A 26,510-nucleotide genomic window follows, 5' to 3' on the forward strand; every position below is an offset into this window, starting at 1 on the left:
TATGATAGCTCTGGAATGATCCTACCCCATGGCCCTGAAATAGGAAATTGTATTAAAATTCAAATTAGGACAAAAAGGGAACACAGCTTCTAAAAAGCAGTGATTTATTTTAATGAAAATGTCATGTTTTTAAGTAACATATGTACTGTGAAAGACTAGTAGAAAAACTATCCTTGGTTGATGATCAATAATAAACCTATGGATATATTTTCCATAAATCAGAGGGTTATATTTGAAAACATTGTATACACAGCTCATTTTTACGGTTCATAATGAAGGTTTAAAAAAAAATGTCACATTAAACAACCAATTCTTACTTTCTCACTAAAAATGTAACACGATATTGGTATAAGATCCAAAAAACAAAAACAAAAAAATTCAATAATTAGTTATAAGAAAATTTTAGCTTATTTTATATAATAGAACTTTTAACGATTAAACATATTTTAGGAGCTACAGATTAGAGCATAGAATAGAATCCATATGTTTCTTTGTGTCCTCTGGTCTGAACTGTGTAAGTTCTTTTGCAGCTCAAAATTCTAAGACTATTTGGTACAAAGAGAGGGAAGTACCCTGAAGTGCAAGATTAGACTGGTTTAGAATTAAATGGATCTCAGATGAAAGTGTGAAATACAGGATTTATTTCCCAAACCCAATTCAAACTTCCTAGAGTAACCGGATGTTTGGCAAACTCCAAGTCTACCATAGCTGAAGGGCCATGCAAATTCAGCCTAGCTTGGGATTCCATTAACATGGGTAACCACAGGACACGTCTATCACTCTCATCAAGGACAATCTTAGAAATGTCAGGAGATGTAATACAAGGAAGCTATTGTGGCAGCCTGACCCTGCCTGGCCACTTCCTGCTCGAACAAGTTTGTTCCTGACTGTGCCCCCTCGTCCCTTCCCCGACTGACATGGCAGTCCGAAAACCTGCTTAAATGATTAAGCCGGTTTCCTTATAGTTTGGCAGCCAATCAATGTTTGCCTTATCTGTAGGAATGCAGAAGTACAAGATTGTATAAAACTGCCCTCCATGTTACAACTGGGGTTCAGCCTTTGGATAAGAATCTGCTGAGCTGGTGCCAGCATCAATAAATGCTGCTTCCTGCTTACAGCCTCGGTGTCCTGTCTCTCTGTTTAAAAATCCCACAACGCTATCTGAGAATAGGTTCCACAAACTGTGGATGAAGCCTGCAGTCAAGGCCGATCAAAGGAAACCTAAATTATGTATTAAGTAGGTCTGTTCTCTGAGGTGCTAATTCCTTGAATATAATTTTTTAAAAAGATAACTAAATTTTGTCATAGACAATGCAAATTTTTTTGATAAAACACTAAAAATAGAAACATATAAAAAATAAATAAATAGGTTTGAGAATCCTTCTAGAAATTAATACCGTTCTTGAATCCATTATCTTCTTAGTTTTCCTTAAGGTTACATATGAGGCTATTGTTGAAGATTCAGGTGTTGGTGATTTTGTTCTTGGAGGGACTACTCCAACAGGAAAGTGGGAACCTAGAAATTAAAACAGCAATAAGTTCGAGAGACCATCTCACACAACATTGGTTCTTTTGACATATTTGATTTCTGAGGACTTTAAAATGCAAATGCAAATTTCTTATTCAAAAAGAGCAAGGGAAAATGAAGTACCTTCCATTAGGTATTCTACCTAAGAAGCCAGACAATGATACTACCAGACAAATTTAGGGTTAGATTTAGAAATAAAGTTCTCCAGATTAACAGATGATGTTAAAAAATTAATTATAAAATTTAATATACTTAATAGATCATATATCCCCACCACAACCCTGTAAAGAAAAGAAGGTAAATGTATTGGGTTAACATGTAAACTGAACTTATTCAGTTTAAACACAGAGCTAAAATATATCCCAAATGCTGACCTTTAACTGAAGTTTCCATTTCTGAAACAGGTTCTGTTTTTTCTTCTCCATTAGATTCATCAACTTCTGCCACTGTTGTTAACTCTGGTTCACTCTTGTAGAGTCTATAATCTGGACCCTTGAAAAGAAGATATGTAATTACAAAAAAAAAAATTGCTAAAAGTTTCTTTTAAAATGTTTACCTCTAAAGACTCAAATCAAGCTCTAAAAATTAAAAGCCTCAGTCAGCTAACTTGGGGATAACACGATTAAGATATATGTTACAACTAAGGTAGAAAAAAAAGAATTTGAAGTATTTTAAACTGGTAAATGTTTTGGTTTCAAAATTAAGATTATTCCTCCTAGGGACAAAGTCATTAGAACATTTTTATCATAGTATAACTGAGGTCTGAAAATAATTACATAATATTCACTCAGCCCCATTTCTTTTAACCCTATTCTCCCCTTGCTCATTACATTTTACATTATTTGTTTTGCCTCAAACCTATTATTTCCAGTTTTCATGAGTAACGTCTCTTTGGCAAAGATCACATTCTCTAAGTTTTCCTAGACTGAACTGATCACATTCCAATTCGCTATCATTCCTAGTAACTATCTTACTTTTTTTCTTGCTTCTTTCTGATCTAAAGATTTCATTTTGCCTCTGATATCCTGAAATGGTATATTTAAAATATGACTCCTTATACAAATGAAAAGTAACCATTTAATGACATTTATGGAAAATATGAAATTATGAAAGATTATTAAAATTGCGAAATTAAAAAATGAAATGGTAAAATCAAAACAGGAAAAACAAAATGATAACATGATAAACAAAAAAGCACTGGCTAAAAGTGATGTTATAATAAAAACAAGTCTGAATGTAAAATAAATTCACTTTTAAAAATGAGAGGGCATGTATGATTGACTATTCTGTGGCTATTGTAGCCACTTACACAGTGAGATCCATTTCTTGTATATCCTTGAACTTGATGAATCTTCTTTTCTTCAGGCAGATGGACTGGGCCCCTGCTATAACAGAGCAAGGAGCTGCTATCACTGGGCAGAGGGGGGATTATGGGAGGCTGCTCTGTAAAGTCATAGGACCGAGGAAGTGGAGGACGAGGTGGGACTACTTCCTCTTCCTAAAGATTGTAGAATAGTCACCTTATTTAGATAAGCATATTGAATTAAGGATATCTAAATTCTTTGCAATGGTAAGTTAACCTTAAATTAGCTTTAACATAAAGGGACACTGCCAAGCCAAAAGTTTCATATTGAAAAGTAAAACCAAAAATGTTTAATGGCCAATAACTGGGTTTTAAATAAAGTTGTATCTAACTTTTTTTGTAACACACAGGTTAGCTTTTCTCTGAAGCTCAACATCAAAACGGATGTATAAAACTACAGTGTTCCATTTTAAAAATAGGAGAAAAAAATTAATTTGAAAATCTCACTGGCTATTTGTTTTTGTTTTTGTTTTGCAATTTTTAGGAGAAAAAACATTTCTTTTTGATTGGATTTTATACAAAATTCAAGACCACAAATGCTTTCAATTAGATTGACAGTATCTCTTTGCAGTTGTAATTTTTTTATGGTATGCATGACACACAACCAACTTAATTATCCCACAAATTTTTACCAAATATAAGAAACAATAATATTCAAATAACTTACATCAGCAAAAGCATGACAATGTTAATGTTCTAACACAGATTAAAAAAAAATTAATTTTTTTTTTTTTTTGCATTAAGAAAAGGGAAAAAAAAATCGCATTTGTTAGAAGTACCAAATTACTGAACCGGTGAAATTGCAAGATTAAAACAATAACTTAAATATACTTAGAAAACATTTTGTTATGAGTAGAGAAGACAACTCTAATTCATGTTTCAAACATTTAAAACAATTTATAGTTGGACAAACAATCCAAACTTACCTCATTTTTGGACTTAACTGTTGAGAAAGACTTTGATACTGCCATACCTGTTAAAAAAATAAAACAACTTATACTAAATATATCTTTCTAAATATATAGAAAAAAAGCAATAATTTCATCTCACGTATTATAAATAAAGTCTTCAGTTTTTAATCCCTCATTTATTGTTTTCAGAATTTGAACCCAATTACATTAAAAAATATAAATTAAAACAACTAGTTTAAATAAGAGTATAGGGAAATGGGTTTTCTCAAACATTTATCAGTGTAGTACATTCTGTTATAGTCTTTTAGGAGGACGATTTGACTGTGTCTATCAAAATGGAAAATATGTGCTCATTTCCCATTTCTTGGAATACATTAAGTACTAGCATGTGTGTTTAGTTACATACACAATAATGTTCATTATAGAATGGCTTATGACAGGGAAAACAAAACAAAACAAAACAAACCCAAACAAGTCCCCAAACCTGAAAACATGTTCATCCACACAGAGTGGATAGATAAATTATAGTTCATCTATACAATGAATTCTTAACACAGCTATTACTGTATTATAGTTAAGGAAACAGGTATACTATGATTCCATTTTTTGTTTTAGGGGGGAAAAACTCCTAAAATCAAAATCCTGTATGTGTGCTTATAATTATAATACATATAAAACTATGATTTATTTTTGAGTGGATGAAGTTGGCATAACTTTTGCTTTTTACTTTATTAAACTTGTGTACAATTCAATGCTAAAAAGAAGAGTACCTGTTTTCTGACAGCAAAATCCATTAAAATACCAGAAGTAACCCAATTCTGTGTGTCATTCCATTTTAGATATAATATTATGGTCAATTACTGCAGAATAAAATACAATAAGTTGCCTTACCTGTTTCTGTAGTGCCTCTTTGCTGTTTGTGCTTACTCAATCCTTCCATGACATCTTGAATTCTCCAAAGTTCTTTCTGAATCTGTGCACGCTGAATTCCTGCTGATTCAGTCTATTAGTAAAAATAGACCACAAACAAGAAAAAAAAGTCACTAAAGTTAGAAATTCCACTAATTATATATTTAAAAACCCAGAATTGCAGTGGATTACATTTTGAAAATATCTAATATATTCTCAAAATTTCTGAACTTCAGTGGCAATGATAAAAGAGATAAAACAGAGAGACAAAAAAAAATTTTCAGCCTCATGTATACTATTTCACAACTTCTCAATAAGCTTTGCCTTGTGTTATTTATAATGCCAGGAAGGAATACTGAACAGAAGGGACAAAAAATGGAAAACCAGAACGAAAGGAAAACAGAACAAAATAGAAACTTACAAAAACCAAATTAAAAAAAAAATTTTTAGGGGAAAAAAGAAATGGAAAGTATACCAATTTCCAAGTTCTAGAACATAAAGAGACATGCCAAAAAAAGAAAAGAAAAAGACAATAAAATATATTTAGAAGAGTTTTGACTCACGGAGTTAAATATATTTGCAGGACTAATTTTCAATTTTGGAATCTAAATTTATCATTGCCATTTTTATTCTATTCTAAGTTATATCCATTTTCTTACTTCTAATATCCCATTTCATGCCCTCAGGCTAAATACTCTAACGGAAACCAAAATAAGACCATATTGATTTTCAGTAAGATTGTAATTGAACTTCTATGACTCTGATACTTAGATATCAACAAATATAATTTTTAGGAATGTAAATTTATAAAAAAATAGGCAACAAAGTATAAAGCCATCACATTAGCTAGAAAAAAATCTTTTTCATTGACCATCAGTTTTTGACAACTGTAGATATTAGAATACAATCAGTATTTTATTAGCAAGATAAAAAGCCCTCTGAGGGGTTGAAATATGTTTTCAAAGTCTATGCACATAAGGGCTATGTACCAACACTGCCTCAAAAAAGGCACTGCACAATCTTAGGTATCCAGTTTTCTGAGCCATAGGATGAACGTATCAAAGTAAAAGGAAATACTAACACACACCCAACATGATGACAGCCCAGAGATGTGAATACTGATTGATAACAGACTTACAGGGAGAGAATATCAACTCTAAAAATCAGACACTTGCATATTCTATACAGACTATGGATTACTCTTACAATAATTAAAAATATATATATATCTTTTCGCCTATATGAAAGATGTATAATGAAAATCTCATCTTTGTTCTATTTTGCATTTCTCTAGTTAATTGTGACTTTGAACAATATTCAAACACTTGTTAGCAATGTTTTACTTTTTATGAATTAAAACTACCTATGTTCTTTGTCCATTTTGCTAATGTACTGTTTCTCTAAACTAAAAAAAAATTCTTTGCAAATCTAGATAATAACTCATTGAATTTTAGTTCAAGATACTTGTTCCTGGTATGTCATCTTTTAAGATTGTCTATGTTGTCTTCATTGTTCACTTATATAACAAACCATATGTTTTATGTGCTTGATACTTTTCTAAGTGCTTCAAAAATATCAACACATTTAATCATTATAATAAGCCAGTAGTGGTTGGTATTATTATTTTCATTATACGGGTGTGCAAACTGAGGCACAGAGTTGTTATATAACTGGTCTAAGGTCACACGTGCAATGCTACTTCTTATAGAGTACACCTTCTAGTTATTTTTTTAAAAAATTTCAACTTCTTGTGGTCTTAAATATATTAGAATTATTTTGTTAATTTTTTTCAGAAAGTTCTGGAAATTTGGTTGAAATAGAACTGAGCTTATATGAAGACTTTTCATTGTGATAGTGTTAAATCGGGCCATTGATGAACATGCTATATGATTACACTTTCCCTTTTATTCAAGTCTTCTCTTATGTCACGATGAATATTTTTTGTTAGGTTAAATCAGGGTTGGCAGAGTACTCTGGCCTGAAAACTAAGAACAGATTTTTTACATTTTTAAGGGGTTATAAAAAAGCCAAAAGCACCTGAGATTCCGTGACAGAGTGTATGTATATACTTGCACCATCAAAAATATTCAATATCTTTGTATGGAAAATAAATAAGTGATCATGAAAAAAAAATCAGTATCTGCTTTTTACAGAAAGTTTGCTGACCCTTTGTTTCTATTTTACAGTTTTTTTTCTATTGTATCTTAGTGTGACTTTAGTCATGACCACATTTGGATACTTAAATTTAGACAATTAAAATGAAGTACAATAAAAAATCCAGTTTCTCAGTTACACCAGCAACATTTTAAGTGCGTCAGTGGCTTCTATATTGGACAACACAGCCAGAGGACAGTTGATTTTCTATGAGTCAACTTTACTAGCTTTTTATATGTTGTATTAATTTGTTTATTGAGTCCACTGGGCTTCTAATGCAAATGATCAAATTTACATAGGGCCACAGCATTAAGTAACTTTACAAATTTCCTTAAACATATTATCTCCATTTTTCACAGCAACACTTTAAGATAAGAAAACTAACACCTGGAACTTGATCCCATTTCTGCCTGTTTACAAAACTGGATTCTTTATTCCAAATGGTGCTGCATTTTCCCTTATCTAATAATATATCAGTCAAAATAATAGACTAAATATAATAGAATAAAGAGGCATTTAATATAACATGAATTAGAATACATTTTTTAAAAAGATAAAATATCCATTATTTGGAAAATCCATATAATTCAATACCTCAATACCAAGTGACATATAGTTAGCTAAGAGCACAGAACACCACAGGACTCATACCATGTACCCAACAGAATAAAGAGCTTTTAAACAATGAGAGAGGGGCTACTTTGGTTGTACAGTACCAGTCAAAATCTGTTTAAACAATGTGAAAACATTACACTTTAGTACCTGAACTTCACCAAGGTGATCTAGCTGCTCTTGCATCTGGTTCCTGGTAATGGTTACATCATATTCTAACTTATCATATTCTCTCCATGCTCGTTCCAGTTCCTAAAATCAAAAAGCTTTACTTACTTTTATCAAGAAAATATACTTTTATGTCATTATCACCTCAATTATTATGTGGTTTATATTGAGCAAAATAAAAACTTTTCTAATTCATTTTCCTTTACTGTTTGAAGCATTTTCTTGTATGCCCCGATAAAAACTCCTCCATGAATAAAAATACTAAATAGGTTGCATTTTAGCATGTGGGATTTTCAGTAATAGCAGTAGCCTGACATGTCTTTACTTAGGTAAATTTATAGTAATGTCATAAACCTAATTCAGCTAACTAGTCAGTGAATCCTGCTCACTGAGAGTCAGTATAGACTACCCGCCTATACTTTTCTGTTGGGAAAAAACATCATCTCCGAAACCCTAAACTCATAGAGGTTTTTCATACTTAAGTCTTTAACCACCTGTTATCTATTGAACAAGCGCTCAAAAATATATCGTCACTATATTTTGCTTCAGGAATGCTATTCTGCTGGGGTATAGGTACTTATCTATGGGTTGTAGTTACTCTTCAGACATTTCAGAGAGTGGTATGAAGTCAATAAATTGATAAACTAAGGGCAGGGACTATATTTGATTACTATTTCATCGGCAGTATCTATTGTGGTGCTGGCACATGTAACACAACCAACAAGTATTTACTGAATCCTGTTGTAAAATGAATTAGCAACTCTTATCTAAGAACCTCCCATGACCAGGAATTTCTTGCCTTCCATTGCTCTGAACAAGCTCCCCGGGGAAATGTCAGTTTAACAACAGCAATAGTCTAGGGGATAAGGAAAGAGGGTAGTAGTGCAGAAGAAAGGTTACTTAAAATCATCTTAGTAAAAACAAACAAACAAACAGCAATACCTCAAGTTCTTAGAGGTTCTCTTTTAATGAGTTATTATTATTTTTTAAAATGCCTACAGTACCTCGTCTTCCTAGTTGGTCTCTCATCCAAGTACTAACCAGGCACGACCCTGCTTAGCTTCTGAGATCAAACTTATGCAATGAAAAAATTGCTCGAGGTGCATAATTTAAAAAATTAAAGTGTTAAAATTTTGCCACTTGGTATAACTGCTTTTAAAATTTAAGATTCTCCTTAAGCAGGATTTACAATGAATTATATTCTTAAAAAAAGAAGAGATAAACTACTGGAGGTTTTTAAAAAATCATCTCTGTATTATATAGATAGTTTAAGGAGTCTATTGAGGAGATTTCACAATTAATTAAATTTTAAAAAAGCAAAGTGATAAAGTATTAAAGATTTTTATCTCATTTATATTGTGTAAATATTAGAATCCTTACTTGGATTCAGCAAAGTGTTTCTATTTGGATAAATAAGGATATTAATCTCCTTTAGTAAAAATTGTTTCTATTCATCTTCTAACTTGTGCACATCACAAAAACTGCAAATTTAAATTGTGGCCTTTGAAGGCTTCAGAGAGGGTAAAATGAGGATAACAAGACCCAATGGTAGCCTAGCAATTAAGGAAGATAGCATTGCCAAACTAACACCTAACTTCTCCTAGAAAAGCCAGAGTTAGGGTGGGCCCAAAGGTTCTGTAGAGGCATCTACATATAAGAACATTTTCAGAGGGTGGGAATCTTTGTTTTTCTTACAGAAACATAGGAGAAACAGAGATTGAGAGCTAGAGATTACTTTATCAATATTTTAGGGGTGAAGAATCAATACACTTTTAATTTTTCCAGCCTGGAAAGTCCTGCCATTGCACTGTGTCATTTGTCCTAAGTTTCACTAATCCTGCTGGGCCTCCCCCATTTCTGCCTTTACTTCTCTGCTCCTCAAACATGATTATGGGTGGGCAGAACACAAGTCAACACAAGATGGCAAGAAAAGGGGCAGGACTGGCATAACATCAGTTTCTTCCCAACACCTGGATGAGTATTTCCTTCAAGAATTTAGTGGATTATATAAGTACAATCTTAAAATCTTTAAATATAAGCTTGCTATTTTTTGTTAAGAATGTATAGGTACACGAAGGCAATTAAAAGGTGTAATGACTTTCAAACATACAGATATCTTACTATCATAGGCACAAGTCAAGAAACAGTGCTTTCAATAAAATGTGGAGAGTTTATGCCGTAAGTAAAAACACTGAACTCTTGCAGTCCGCAACCCCATGGATAAACTTCACCATATTAAAAGAAGCCAAAGAGTATATACTCTATGATCACACTTTCATAAAATTCAAAAACAGACAAAGCTAATATATAGTTTAAGTCAGGTAATGGCGTTTTGGGGAGAAGGCAGTCACTCGGAGGGGAGCCTCTGGCATGCTCGTAAAATTCAGTGTCTTGATATGAATGTCAGCCACATCTGTGTACTTAATCTGTGTACTCTCCTCAAGAACATGTTAAAAAAATATGTGGGATTGTTATAGGGATGACAGAAAACTTTTTAAAAAATGACAGTCTAAATTTAGGGCATGGAACAAAGAAATTTTAATAGTGATTACTTCTCTATGCTCTGTACTGAGACAAGACTTGGCCACTGTGCGGGAAAACAAACTTCGAATAGGTCTGCAACATTCAGATGCAGTGAAATCTCACAGTACCAAAAAGATCAATAAGGATTTTAATACCTAACTACAGAGTTATAACAGTTAAGAAAGGATTAGAACTAATGATTAGTTTTCAAATTTTTAATGTAATAAGAACTTTCCTTTTCTTATCCAGAATCAATGGTAATTTATAACAACTTATAAAACCCAGAAGGAATAGTTATAAAATATACTTAAATAAGTAAATAATTATTACATTATGTTTAGAGCTAATAGAGACTGGTTTACTTCGGTTTGCCTCTCGATTAGTGTCTGAGTTTTAATTTAAGATATGGTAATTGACAGATTTTCAGTTTCAAAATGGAGAAGGGGCAATAGTACAGATGTAGTATGATTTTTTATTAGCTTAAGGTAAACTTCAAACAACTCTTTTCAGTTTTAAATATTACAGATTAATGTTCACTATGAAGTCTTGGAGAGTTAAAAAGCATTGTAATATTTAAGTTTACTATTATGAGAACTAGGCACACAAAAAAATGTTAATATATTGGTCATTACCATCCAACCATAACAGTTCTGTCAACTAGGTATTAGAAGCAGTTGATTTTTGAGATGAATCAAAAATAAAATCAATCTGATTTCATTGTTACCTTCAGGATATAGAGATTTTTCTGGCACAGATTTGAAAAATGGGCTTAGTTATTTAAATCGTTTTTCAAAAAGGATATCTGTCTTTTATGATTTTATGCTTGCCTTATCATATAACTACATCTCAAATAAAAATCACCATTTATGAAACACTTTACTAACTAATAATGACTATACTGGCTTTTCTAAACCTAAAAAAATTTTTAAGAGTAACCAAATCCAAACTGTATAAAATGAGGATCGACTAAATCAGCCATGGCTATAGAGTTACCTATGTTTTAGAATTCTAGTTTATGGTAACAATTACAGTAATTCTACTTTTTTGGCTATATACATTTTTAAATTTTTGGCTACTTATGATCTTTAACTCATATTTTTAGTTTCTTCTGTTATCTCTTTGAAACAAAACTATATTCCATCTCTTGAATCTATCATCCGATTTTGACAGTTATCGATACATGGCCAATCTGGTTTTCATGTATAGCACTCATGTTCTATCTCCGTGGGATTATTTTAAGCAAACACCAAGCATCATTATTATTTCATCTATAAACACATCAGTATGTGTTTCTAAAGAAACGAAAATGAAAAATAAGAGAAATCATTTTTTTAAATCCTCAGTATGTAATCTTTCAAGAAATATTTTTAATTGTAACAACACTTTTCCCCCATTTGCTTGCTACTTATTTGTAGAGGAGAATGGGTCACTTGTTCTGTACGATTTCTGTTACTCTAGATTTTGCTAACTGAATTCCTATGGCATTCCATCATCTTCTGTAGCCTGTATTTCCTATAAACCCGTAGTTAGATATGGAGGCTTGCTGAGATTCAGATTTGATTTCAAGGGGGGATGTAAAAATATCTCTTAAATGTTGTTGGGTACTTCCTAGTGCAGAGCATCAGGAGGCATATCACATCTGGCTGCCTCTTTTTCGGGGGATGTTATTTTGTAATCATGAAATAACTAGGGTATTTAAAAACCACTTTAAAATCTTCCAAAGCATATTCCATGACAATTCATGGATGTTGACAGATCTACTGTAAAAAATTATACTTTGTTCTAACCATAATTCTCAGTAGTTCTTTATTACACTGAGAATGAGTACATGAAGACATTTAGTGTAAGCTTCTCCCCAATGTAGTTCACCTGTCCTGCTTGCCTGTCTATTTAAGTTTATAATCCTAAACCTAGTTTATCCATTGTAGTTTAAAATCTCTGTTTACTCAAGGCCCTCCTATTTAGAATCCAGTTCAGAACACAAATAAGTTTAATGGAAGTCTATCCTAGCCTACTTATTCACTGTGTAACTCTGGACAATCCCTGTGTCTCAGTTTTCCATTTTTAAAAATAAATTTATTTTTTCAGTCTTCCACTTTTTTAACATAGTAGCAATAGTAAACATATCAAGGGGTTATTATGTGGATAAGTGCATGTAAAGCACTTATAATGAGACTCTACACCCAATAACTGCTCTAGAAATATTCATGATTATTACTGTTATTTCATATTGGTATTATTTTACATGGCTATTATGGATAAATGCAGAAGCCATCTACTAGCATGATTCAGGATGATTGGGAGCCTTTACACCTGCTTTCTAGTGGTTGAAATTCCAATTTTAGATTTTCAGTAATATATATTTGCTTCCAAGAAAGTACACATGACCACATGGTGAAATGGACTAGAAAGTACAGAAGCCCTAAAATTAAGTCCTTGATTTAGGTGTTGACTCTGTTATTCGTTATGTCACCTTGGCAAGTCATTTAACCTCCATGAATCTCAGTTTCTTCATCTGTACAGGAGAGGTAATAAAAATGAAAATAAAATGGAGATAATAATTACATTTATTTTGCACAGCATTTTCTTAAGGATCAAACCAGACAATGTATGTGAAAAATGCAGAAATACAAATGTATTTTTATGCTATTATTAGATGAGTCACAAATTCTCATCTATAATATGTGAATGATATCTGCTTTATCTGTCTTCTGGAGTTGTTGGGAAGAATAAAAGCACTTGTGGAGCTGAAAAAAAAAAACATAAGAATATATCCTTTACATTTAGAGATAAGGCCTAATGTAAATTCCCCAAAAAGAGACTGTAGCAGACGTTTATGGAGCTCACACCACCCGGCTTTGCCCACCTGATTTCAAGGACCTATGGTAGAGCTCCATGCATGCCAAGTGTCTCATGATAAGCTCGCCAATGCAGTTTGGAAGTATGGATTAATTAAGGACCCAGGGGCAATCTCAATGAATGAGTGATAGACAGATACTCCAACCTCCCAGCCTTTCAGTGGGAAATTCTGAATCATTCTGCTATTTTCTCAGAGTCCCCAGTGGGATCAAACTCCTGCTGCCCACAGTGGTATCCAAACTCAGTAGTGAAACCTTTACTGGCCTTTCTCCCTCCCTGTCTCACTCTACACCCTCCCTTACTTCTGCTTCCTGGAATCATCTCCCAAATAAACCTTCGGAACCCAGTTTCTAATCTCAAGCTCTATTTTGAGAACCCAAACTAAGACAGGGACCCACTGAAAATTTCAAGGGGTAACTGTTAATTTTTCTTACTAATCAGGCTTAAATAAAACAACGCAGAGGCAAGGAGAGAACACAAAGGCACTATGTGCTTAAAGCGTATGTTTGTTGGGTGGCTCTTTTTATGAAGAGGAGATGTAGTTTCAAGAATTAAATAAAACATAAAAGGAAGACTGCTTTACATCTTTACCTTGTGTCAACCTAGTTTTATGTACTTTAGTGGCCAACCAGGTGAGAGGATGTTTTCTAAAATCAAAGCTTTGATGTATGGAAGCTTTAACGTTATACCTCTTATGTTATCGAATCTTTTCTACCTCAGAATTTGGATTTGAACCAAGGCCCTGCATCAACTGTGAAAGAATCAGAGGACTCCTTTGAGATTCTGCTGGCACAAATGTTTATTCAGATTTAAATATAATCAGCATCAATTGAGTGCCCACCATATGCCCAGTGTGATGTTATGTATCATCTGCAGCCTTAAAATGCAAATATGAATAAGTTTACATAAAGGCACAAATAACATAGCTTGTATTCTATGTAGTAAGACATGTCTTAGAAGAACATATTGAGGGTTTGTAATGATCACTGAATAATGCTGAAGGCAAGGGGAAAAAAACACAGGAAAGTGATTATATAGAATACCAACTAGAAAATGGGTACTCTGAGATGATTAATTTCTATTAAAACATTTTTAGTAAACTTTCAAGGCTGGAGTTAACCTTGAGATGGAGCAAATTCTAAGCCTACAAATGAGATTTAAGTTATTAAACCCAATGAACACTTTACATCCCTAGAATTTTCTAAAACAGACACCAATCATAAAATAGTTTCCAACTAAATTTTGATTTGACTCAGGTTGTCACAGGGATACCAATTTTTTCATTAGCTTGGATTAATGCCATTTTCACTTTTTAATTTCATATTCCTAATCCCCTAAGCCAGTTAGTCAGTCAGTTAGTCAGTTCTACTTCCTGCTTCTCCAGACATGTTTCCAATACTGTCATCTCTGTGCTGTGTTTCAAGCCATTTTGTCCTGTATGGACCACCTCTTATTTCCTCTTTCTTCCTAGTCAAATCCCACCTATCACTGATTAACTGACTACTTCTTTGTAAACAACATTTCAGGTGCATATATTTTCTTTATGACTACATTATAAAATTCCATGTAGATCTAAGTCTTCAGGACTATGGTTAGATCTGCATCATTCAGTTCAATCATTCATCAAATTTTTAGTGCACATCCTGTAGTACTGAATGCTAGAGCCACAAAGATGAACAAGATATGGTTCTGATTTCTAGATGACAATTAAAAGGATATTAAATATTTTTAAAAACCTATAAACATTACAGTGTAATTAAGAGACTAAATGAGGTCATTTTAAACCAAGAATAGGTATATTAAACATAGGTATTTAAAGAATCATAAAATCTAAGTTTTGATTTATCTAAAACTATGACATATTCCTTTAAAAATAGCTTTTGTTTGGAATGTTATTTTAATGTTATTCAGAAGTGAAGCCATGTTGAGATTCCGGTATGCTGCCAGCTTGGAAAGACCTCTCTTACTTAAGCTATAGATCTTCTTAAAAGGTAGCTGCTCCCTAAAGAGCCCACTGAAGGTATAGGCGAGCGTGCATGAGCAGCTTTCTTTAACAGGTGGCTTTTGCAGGGATTTCTCTTTCAAAAGGCTGTTGGGTAGGTGCTCTTACTATGTTTAGAAGATGACTACATCATAGGACCTAAAGCAGATTGTTTAAACTTATAAAACACTTAATTTATAAACTGTGACTAAGACTTTTAGACTTGGTAATCCCAAGATACCTTTCATAAAGTGACATAACTATGGGTTAAAAGGTTCTGCTAATCATATTTCTTATTCGAACCTATCATCTATACTTAGATCGCACTGCAGCTATGAAATGGAATGTTGATGGCTTCTTAAAAGCATTTCACAGGTACAGTTTATGAAATGGTTGGTTAAGTGAATCTAATTACCACCTTCCCAAAATTATTCTAATTCCCCTAAAATCCACAAAATATTTTCTCAATGTGATAAATTTTAACGTATCTTAAGAATTTTTCATTTGCATGATACATAAACAGGAGTATTTATCTCTTTTGTAAAACTATTTCACAAAAAACAAAATGCCTAGAGAAATAGATCATCCTTTATTTTTGATATTATTAACAAATTAATTTCTTGTTATAATAGAGAACAATCTTAAAAACAGTCCAATTAAATATGAATATAAATTAAATTAAAAAGAGAACTGTATGATATTTCAGTGACTCTTACTATGAAAAAAATATGTACTCACAGCAGTGGCTCGAGAGAGCTCTCGACATGTACTAAGCAGTCCATTTTGTAAATCATCCCTCTGTAACACCACGGTCTGAATGGCTGCTGGGTTATCTGCGTTCATTTCTATCTCTTGGCTGGCTGACAGCAAAGCTTGCTCAAGCGTATACTATTATAATAAAAAATAATTACATTTAATGTTCTGCATCATCAAATTAATTCTTTTTTACTTTAGTTATCAGTGTCTTGATAATAATCATATAAAGTAACATCAATTGTAGTTAATAATAAACATAATTGTCCTACTTTCTCCTTGTGGAGCTGCTGAAGTTTCTCTTCCAGAGCATGTACCACTTTATCTTGTTCACATAGACGGCTTAACTTGGCCTAGGTGATAAGAGAAGATGTCTTTTATTAGCAATTTTTTATTTTTCCTGTAATTGGAGGTAGGTAGTCATCATTCCTGTAACTAGAGGTAGTTAAAACAAGAAAACACATTTAGAATACCTAATTAGGTCAATCTTTATTTCATTGAGTAATATAAAAATTTAAATATATCTTATAAAGATAGAATGCTTAAAAAACATGCATGTAAAATGAAAAACCATTTCAACCATATTATTTAACCTACGTAATTCAAAAAATTCTTAGCAGTCTCATATGCTTTCAACAAATCATTTCAATGAGGTTAAGATTTTTTTTCCCTATGAACTGCTGGATAGGTTAAATGATATACATAGCACTTAATTAAAATACCAACTGGATTCTATTTTATATTTTTTAAATATGTTCTTATGTTCTTAGAAAAGAATATAAACAAAAGATTGCTTCTAATTGTAATACAAATAAAAATATTGCTAGTGGAGAAAAATTACTTTCAATAGTTTTACTCTTGGTACTACCCCAATTTTTAAAATTATGACAATATAATAGAGTACTCTAACAAAATTTCAATACTACAATAAACCAGTTCTACACATATCTGAAAATAAAAACCCTGGACAAACCATAAATATGTCCAAGCTTTACTGCGTAACAAGAAAGCAAGAAACATGACATTTCACTTTTTTTGTCTTTTTATCTATTAAAGTAACTACTTTATCTTTGTTAGACAATGAAACTCAAGCTACATCAAATGGAATGCAGTAGTCTCCCCTTATCTGTGGGTCATATTGCTCCAAGATGCCCAATAGATGCCTTTAACCACAGACAGTACCAAACCCAATATATACTGTTTTTTCTTATACATACTTGCGCTTTATGGTGTCTCTTTGGCATATCTGAATTACCTGCTTTAGTACTTGCACTTTGGGGCCATTATTAAATAAAATAAAGGTTACTTGAACACAAACACTGTGATACCCTGATAATCGATCTGATAACCTACATGGCTACTAAGTGACCAATAGGCAGGAAGCACCCACAATGTGATTAACATCCCAAGTGGGATGGAGCGGGAAGGCATGAAAATTCACCATGATACTCACTCAGATCAGCATGCAATTTAAAACTTATGAATTGTTTATTTCTGAAATTTTCCATTTTCCATTTAACATTTTGACAAGAACTGACTGTGAGTAACTAAAACCGTACAAAGCGAAACCACGTATAAGGGGGGACTAGTGGATATTGAAATATGCAAAGAGGAACAAATGGAATAAAACCGGGGGAAATGAGGTAAGAATGACATATAAGTAAGTAAAACTGCGCAGCAAGTCAGCAATCTAAAATATGATTAAAAAACTAAATTTAATTTTAAAAGGAATGATAGAATTTCTAGAGGCTAACACTTTCTCTAGAAGACAGACTATTTTATTTTGTCTCGTCTTGCATAACTTTTCACAAAACTCTTTTACTTTCATTTAAGTGATTCTTAATACTTTCAACTGCTAATTATGGGGGTGAAGACGGACAGAGAATAAATTAAGGAGTGCGCATTTAATGGAATCTAAGTGAAAAAGGAAGGGGAGGAGGAGGAATTTTTGTCAGGCTTATTTAGTGTTTGGCAGAGAATATGACAGAGTCCTGTCAATACACAGCATACTAATACTTACATCGATATCTACTTCTTCAGGTCTGTATTTGTATAATGTGCCTCTGCATTCATCTTGTGATAGCTATAAGGAAAAATGTCAAATAGCAACTTTAAAATTAATATTTCAAAATGTATTTATTTAGCCTATAGTTAATATTTTGGATTTATATAACAAAAATGGGGTTTTAATGATTTTTATAATTTTAGAAGTTTAATTCAAACACAGATCATTACAAAAGTAGAAAAATATTTAACAGTGATACAATATGCAAGATACATTAAGAATGATGTTAACTTAAGCTTGTAAAACAAAATAGTAAGCTGGTCAAACAAAATTACACAGCACTTTACATCTTTCCATTTGTAAGACATACATTATTTTAATGAAAAATTGACAAATAAAACTATAAGAACTGTATTGAATCAAATATTCAAATCAGGTATATTTCAACAATCAAAACCGTCCTTCAGAGTATACACATAATCACACAATTGTGTATGTGTACACTGAAATGCCAACACATCTTAGTACAATTTTACTAACAAAACCTATTAACATATTATATACAGATACATAATATATAAACGCACATACACAATATAGACTTATCTTGTTCTTCTGTCTTAAGAACTAAAAGATAATGGAGGAAAAGGATGGGTTTAATTGAAAAGAGGAAAATCATTCAAAACCTCATAAAACTGAAAGCCAATAAACCATGGATAGTCAAATTCCATAAAAAGCTTTTATACGTGTTTGTTGACACCAGTTGTTTTATTATACCGTAAGGAATTATTACTCAGTATATTTAAACATCATTTTTTTCAGTTTATTTTGGTCAAAAAAATCCTCATTTCTGAGTATGCTTATTACCAAGATTTCAACAGCCATCCCAGTCACTACAGATCATATCACAGCTTCTGCAGGCAATATTTTACCATCTCTCTTGTCTTTTGACTTAATATACTGACTACTAGATAATAACAAACACATAGTAGGAAAAATTTAATTGGGGCTCACTGCATATTTACTAAATGGCACACTTTTTCTCAAAGTGGGGATGGGAGAAATATACCCCAACTATATTCTAGATTGGAAAATCAGATTTCATATATACATATATACATATCAGATTTCTTATACATACAAATGTATAAGAATGTATAAATTATAGCTACTTATATTCTCTCTTTAAAAAACTGCTCGACAGTTACATCTTTAGAAGGAGGCACAATTTAAACAGTAGGTAATTTTGAATGGCTCTAGAAATGTGGGAATCAGGAGGTTAAAAAAGTAAGCATTCCAAACATACAATAATAAATCCTGGATTTGAGTGTTTTATTTCAAGACACAACTTTCACGTATCTCATGCAAATGAACCTGTGACTATTTAAGGGTATGCACAGTGATTATTAACCACAAAACTCTACAGAAATGAACGTCACATGAAAAATGAATTTAATAACATCAGAATACTTGTGCGCTATTTTAAAATAAAGATCACTGAATGTCCTGAGAAGTGTCAATTATTCAAAATTAAAGCACCTAGATCCAAGAATTTATGCTGCAATCTGAAAAAAAAAGTAATGAAAAGTTTTACAATCTTTAGATTCATAAAAATGTAAGATGACAAAAATTTTCTTATTTATATTTTCTCATTTATAAAGCCTTTAGCTACCAATGTCCAAATATACTTTGCTTATTTAATATTTAAAGTTAAATGCAAAACAGCTTTACTGAGCCATGGAATGCAGGATTTGAATATAATTAGTGGACAGTGCTACATCCAGATTAAAACATGAATCGAAACCTATATCCCAGAGTCAACAGATAAAAGACTAATAATTTTAAATGAAAACCTAATAATCCAGGATAAGTATTTAGGATATTGGTATACTATTTTTTATATAGAGAATCTTTTTTCCTTTGATATTTCAATTTCATTGAGTTTTTAAAATATGTATTTTAAAATTTTTCAGTCACAGTTGACATACAATATCCTATTTGTTTCAAGTGTACAACACAGTGATTAGACATTTGTAGACCTTATGAAGTGATCACCCTGATAAGTCTAGTACTATTTAGGGAATCTTATTACATATTCATTTTTATATTAGTTGGCAGATTATAAAAAAGAAAAACGTGTTCTGTATAGTTATAATTTTAGAGCGATACATTCTTATAGACATAAAAATATTACATAAATTAAAATATTTTTCTACCTATATTTTTAGTACCACTGAAAAATTTACTAAAATCTTTTATCAGGTTATTCAATACAGATATTCATTATTAGATACCAACCAATAAAAATCTTAAAATAATTAACCTTCCAACATACACTGCCTTTTACATGTCAGAAGAAAAGCATACGAAAACAAGATTCTTTAAATAATTAACTTCTAAGCATGGCCTATTTTCCATTACTAAGGCTTTTCTTAAAAAAAAAAAAAAAGAATATAATTTATTAAAAAACAATTTCGACCTACAATTGAAGTTTGCTATTCATTTTCAATATAAAACTCCTTCTATAAGAAAAATATATAATCTCATAAATGTTCTGATTAACTCAAGTTCTGCACCAAATGTTTCATGGCAACATTTTCAATCATTTTTCAAATTAATCTTTAGCAAAAATAAAGAAGTTCTGAGTTTGAAGTACCTCCGTAACACTAGCAAAGCAAATGAAAAGGGCTCCGTAGTAATTATATGAGCTTGAGTAGTGCTCAAGCTTTAGACAAGTACCATGCAAACTTTACTGTCTACATAAGGATATGTGCTATATTTTATTTAGAAAGTCAGAACTTTTTCATAAGGTACCTAATAATCTTTTAAAAAACTGTCTTGGCATCAAGTTAAAATCACTTTTGTCAATTAAAATTCAACTTTCTACAGTATCTACCCCTTTAGTATATGAAATATATATACACATACATACAGACACAAATCCCAGGAGGATTTTGGGGGAAATATTTGGTAAAATTAGACATTACATTCTATGAGGACTCAAAAATGCTCATTGGGTTTGTGTATCTTTTAAAATAATTATCAGGTGACTAATTTCATTGATATTAATTATGTTATAAAATCTCTGACACAAAAATGTATTAAGAAAGGCAGCAGAATTAGTAAATGCAGAGAAATTTTTCAACTTGATGTTCAGTTATTTAGCATTTGTTTTGAATCAGTTTTAGGTACTATGTACTTGACTTTAAGATAATTACTGCCTATGTAATTTCTCAGGTGTCCTCCATTCTTCTAAGGAAATGTAAATATAAAGGTTCTCCTGACAGAAAACCTGAAAGGCTGTGATTCAAAATAGGTCATAAGACATTATATTGTCACTATAGTTTTGACTCAGTTTCAGAGGCTTGTTAACACATCATTGTAATGCAATGTCAGAAAAACAAAACTGTAACAATGTACATTATAAACTTTCGTAAAGATCTTTGGATAATAACAACATGATAAAGGAAACCTTGAGGAAAAAATAAGATCTAATTTCAATTTATGCAAATTTATAAACAGCTTAAGAAACGTGTCTGTCACTTTTATCCATCAACAGATGCCCTAAAACAATTAAGTATGTTGCCAGTGGCTGATTAAAAAAAAGGATCGTCTGAAGACTTACTAGACTTAATAGCACTGAGACAGCACTAATTACTTAGCAACTGGCTGCCCATCTCATGACCATGCATGGCTGCTGACATTTGACTTCTAGCTCTTTCTGTTTTGTATAATTTCAGTTTTTTTCTTTCAAGTATTAATATGAAAAATATTCATATAAATGTAATGCACTTTCATTATTGAAGGTCAATGATACTGTAAAAGACCAGTTTCAGATATCCCTACATATCTGAAAAACACCAATTAGAGCTTTTACTGCAGCAGTAATTTCAATCAGCAATGACGTCCGCAGCATCAACCTGGTTAGTGATCAATATAAAAAAGAAAAAACAAAACAAACAGAACATCGAGGCTAGCACTCTGATTGAAAATATGCAGTGTGAAAAATGAAAACATAACCTATTACAACTTTTAAAATACTTTTGATCTCCTGTCAATTTAACACTATATAAAACAATAAAGTGATAGCTTCAGACACTGAAAAGGGTATCAATTCCAGAAGAAGTGCTAAGGTTCTTGGTGTGATATTTTGGAATCGAGTGTCAAGGTCCTATAACTTGGTGATTTTAAAGAATGGAAAGATTCCATTTTTTTTTGGAAAGTAAAGCTGTTTAACTTTAAATATTTAATACTTCATCTCTTTCTTTCAAATGAAAAATATGCTTAGAAATGAGTTACCTTCCCACCGACTGTTTTACTCTCGCAGTTAAAAGACCATGATGCAGACCCCAAGGTGATTAAAGCAAACCAGAGGCCTTTAAAGCCAGTGCGAGATCGAGGTGCTTTTTTTAAAACCAGGTATTTTACATATTTTAATCAAAGCATATATTCATTTTTCATGTTAGTTAATTTTCTTCTTCTGTATGATTTAAGTAATTGTAACAGGTCATAGGCCACAGTAATTTGAGAGTGTTGAAGTGGAAGAAGCTGATGTTGCAAAACACACAGCTAAGAACATTTAGACCATGAAATACAAAAAAATTGGATAGGAATGTATAAAATGACTTCTTTTGCAGATCTGCAGATTACCAAGGCCCTAAATTAAAGCCAGCTAACTCTATGGTACATATTTTGAGTTAAGGAAAAGAGTGGAGTAAGATATGACTATCTTGATAACTGCATAAGTATGATAAAAACGCAGGGAGAAGACACTCCCGGTAAGAAATGGCCACCTTTAGGTTTTACCATACCAGAGCTCAGAAACTAGATTTAAAGAACTCCCATACAGATCTAATCTAGTTCTAAAATACTGAGGGGAGATTATGGGGGGTTGCCCCTTGAAAGGGGAAAAAAATTTTTTTTGAGTTTTCTCTAAAAATTCCTTATAATGCTTTAAGTTATAAGGAATTTTAAAATTTTTAGTTAAAATCAATGGCAATCTAGTAAAATTTTGCAAATGCACTGCAGACCTCCAAGTACATATCAATCAAATACTCTACACAAAAACTTCAGGAAAATGGCACACTTAATATTCGACAGCAAAATGTTCAGCAAAGCCATGCTAAGAATACTGCAGCATCTTGAAAAGCATAGATGAATTGCATTTTTTTCCAAATAGACATAAACAAAAAATGAAATAAGAAAAACACTAATGTTATGAGTAACTCTGAGGATAAACCAAAACTGTCACTGAGGGATTTTGCAGATGATAAAGCAGTATCATTCACTGTCCAAGACCTTACTTGCTGGTACAGTTGGGGTCTTAGCGCCGAGTTCTCAATCATTGTGTGAACCATGTTGATAATAGGTTCATTTTCTTTCATCTATTTCAAATCAGGAGGAGCATACAGCAAACATCAGTTTACAGCACAGCTAGATTTGAAAGACGACACTGTAAATATAGCCTCTACTTTAATATCTTCCTAATAGTGCAGTTTACATTTTACCCCAAAGTTGTACAGATCTAACTTATATAAACCATTTCGAACAAGTATTAAATGCTTTAATAAAGGTTATTTAAAAAGCTTATAAAAAAGGTTACAAAAAAGCTTACTAAATGCAATACTGCTGCAACTAGGTTTTATTTTATAAATATTATCAATACAATCAATTAATGAACATTCCTACATATACTAGAATAGATGATAAAGCATAATTCAAAGAATAAACTAAAGGGTGACAGCCTATAAACTTAAAAGGAGATTTACTGGTTTACTAATTACTTGATCAGTAAAAAAGCTTAAAATGATATTCAGTTCTTTATAAGATTAATCTGAAATTTTATAAGGTTAATCAGAAATATAAATATTAAAATTTTAGAATATAATCAATATGTCCTATCACTTAGATAATCAGACATTAAAGTTAATCTTGATAGACATTTATATACTTTGAGTTTTCTCACAGTATAACACCATCTGTAGAATTATTTCAAGTATATGCAAACTAAAATTTACTTAGCAAAGACTCAGTGTATCTCCCTAGCTCCTAAAAAGGCTAAAATCATGGTTCACATTTCCAGCTCTGTTGTACTTAATTACTGCCCCTAAAAAAATATTTGTTTTAGCAGGCTCTGGACTTAAGAGTTAAAGCATTCAAAAGACAATCATCGTTATATATACAGAGTAAAAGGCCAACAGAGTTTATACCATTCGTTAAGCAGAGACGTCTACTTATAATTGCGATATTGTGACATTTAGTTTACATAATTTTCACCCTAGAAAATAAGCATTCTATCATGGTTAACAAATGCTACTTTACTGATTTAGCAAAATCTACAACAAAAGTTTACTACTCTTAAGATCAATAAACAAATAATAGAAGTAAAAAATTTTGAAAACTGTGCATCTAGACAATTTTATTTTCAAACAAGTTACTGATGTTTCATGTCAATAAAATCTGTTTTGGCTGTCAAATGAGAAACTTCATGTTCCTGGTTTAACTGACTTTTACAAAGTTTTATTCAAGCTAAATAATTTAATTTAAAATCTATACATCTACATATTAAACTGGAACTTCTATGCATCAAACTCAAATCTACGCATCAGTTAATCTCAAATTTTTTTTTTCCTCCAATGCTATCCAGCAAGGGACCAAGGTATTTGTAGGTGATATCTCATGTAGAGGGAAACAAACATGTTGATATGCAGCACAGAATAAATTTTTTATGGCACTAGAAAGTAACCTGTAAATAGACAACTATAGATATAAAGTTTTTCTTTCACAGAAAACTTAAATTACAGAAATTTAAGACTTCTTTATATTTTAAAGCGCCCTCTATGGTTTAAGGGAATGCTAGTGATTTTATTTTAATCAAATGTTGATCATGGAATAAAGTATAACTTCTTTTTCGTTTTGGCTTAATCGCGTGACTGCACTGATACATACTTTGTATAATACAAGTAGCTTAAGGTTCTATTCATTTTTAGTATTTAATTTTAATTTTTAAAGCAATCTCATCTATTCTATTTTTCAACAGCTTGCCATTGAAATTAGATAGAACAGTACCTGACTTAGAGATTATTGGGAAGGAGGGTGGAGTTCGGGAGAATGAATGTTTAAGAAATAATGAGTATCAGATACTATCCAAAAGCAGAGGATACTCAAGGTCAAACTGAAATTTCCCACTGACTCTTGGAAATCTGGCACCACTAATGGGCCACTGTGTTATAAATGGCTAGTTCTGTCAATATGGCTCACACCTTTAAATGGAGCTTCAATATGGTACAGATTAATGACTTATGTTCATATGCTAGGCTTGAGGAATTTACTTAAAAATGTATTTAAAAAGAGAGAAGAAACAATGATTAATGCAGGATAATCAGGTCTGATTTATTTAGGGTAAACGTGTGTGTGTGTGTGTGTGTGTGAGCCATGTGTGTGATTTAAAAATGCTGGTTTAATTTACATGTCAAAGATTATGAAATATTAAGTCACTGAGAAGGGATCTTTGCAAGAAGAAATTGGCTTAGGAACAGAAAAACTAAAAGCAAAAGTAATATTTAAAAATAAGACAAACTGCAGTGTCTCAGAGATCACTTCTAGAATTAACTATTTTTTACTGCGAAAAATTTCAAGCATATATATCAAATCCTAGAATATTCAAATTAGAAGGCATCTCTGGAAGCTGACAATTTAGTACAACAAAGGAATGAAATGTTAGCAACAATTACTTTGTGGATTATTTTTTTCTTCTTGTATATTTCTCAAGATTTCCCAAATTTTCTGAGATGTTGCTTTTCTAATTAACAACAAGCAAACGAATAAACAAAACAAAAAAAAACCTTATCGAGGAGTCAAGGATAAAAATACATAAACACGAAATAAACTAAATTAATGGAATTATTATCCTCTGGCAAATGTCCTTTGATAACATAAAGAGGCTAAGAAAAATTTTAGCATTACGTGTTCACACCACGTTCAAGGCTGGGAGTTATGGTAGAAGAAACCATTGGAGTCAGTCCTCCGATGCAGTGAGGCTTTCATCTAGAGAACTGTTCTCACAGCCTTTACTCTTTCAAGGCTGTACAAATACTGCAACTTTCTGTATGTGCTATACATAAAAAAGGTTAGAAAGCACAAAGATAGTGTTTCTGTTTCAGAAAAACTAGACTTTTTTTCCTTCTTTGGTATCCCTTGAGATTTTTATCTCAGTAGTTCTCAAAGCTGGCTGGGACCAGGGAAAAGAGGACCTTGCGTACTGCATACTTTTTTTCTCTTTCTGAAGATCCGTGGGCAGTTCTGACAGGAAATCAGGCTTGAGAACCATGTTCCCATTCTGGCACTCATTCAAACCATCACCAGTAAGAAACTTTTTAAGGCCCTAACGGGTCAGTACAAAATGTTGGTCAAGATATCTTTACAGCTATCAAAAGATGAAAAATTTCACTAATTATCTAAATACAAGTATTGCATTTAGATTAAAATATTCTCTTGTCGTTGTATGAGATAAGAGGCTTAGCCCTCTTAAAAATAAACTGAATTTTCTTATTATATAATATTAATAGACTCAGCAGAAATCAAGGGGGATCCTAGGTGTCAGTCAGGAATCCAATTTTCAATCGCCAGTTGCTCTATTATTCTAGCAACTTCTAAACATTGGTTCCAAAGTCTCTATCACTAGAGAAATCAGACCAGCTACAAATGTAGAAGGAACAGGATATTGTAACTCATATGATAAATGT

General features: G+C 31.9%; 1 protein-coding gene across 8 annotated transcripts in view; it reads right to left on the bottom strand.

The window, feature by feature from the left end:
- PLEKHA5 (pleckstrin homology domain containing A5) overlaps positions 1–26,510 on the bottom strand; it is a 191,266-nt gene that overhangs the window by 8,354 nt on the left and 156,402 nt on the right. For 3 of the 8 annotated variants that reach the window (XM_039882565.1, XM_039882563.1, XM_039882567.1), the window contains 9 exons: positions 23,070–23,150; positions 17,782–17,844; positions 16,034–16,114; positions 15,747–15,896; positions 7,628–7,729; positions 4,694–4,805; positions 3,818–3,864; positions 1,903–2,020; positions 1,398–1,516 (listed from right to left, as the gene is read on the bottom strand). In XM_039882565.1, the coding sequence (XP_039738499.1) occupies positions 1,398–1,516; positions 1,903–2,020; positions 3,818–3,864; positions 4,694–4,805; positions 7,628–7,729; positions 15,747–15,896; positions 16,034–16,114; positions 17,782–17,844; positions 23,070–23,150 (873 nt within the window). Of the gene's footprint in view, positions 1–1,397; positions 1,517–1,902; positions 2,021–2,837; positions 3,027–3,817; positions 3,865–4,693; positions 4,806–7,627; positions 7,730–15,746; positions 15,897–16,033; positions 16,115–17,781; positions 17,845–23,069; positions 23,200–26,510 lie in introns of those variants that run through there. The other 5 variants (XM_039882568.1, XM_039882566.1, XM_039882564.1 and 2 more) reach the window with 3 other exon arrangements.

Source organism: Pteropus medius, unplaced genomic scaffold (assembly GCF_902729225.1).
Source record: "Pteropus medius unplaced genomic scaffold, Ma_sr-lr_union100, whole genome shotgun sequence".
Classification (NCBI taxonomy): Eukaryota; Metazoa; Chordata; class Mammalia; order Chiroptera; family Pteropodidae; genus Pteropus; species Pteropus medius.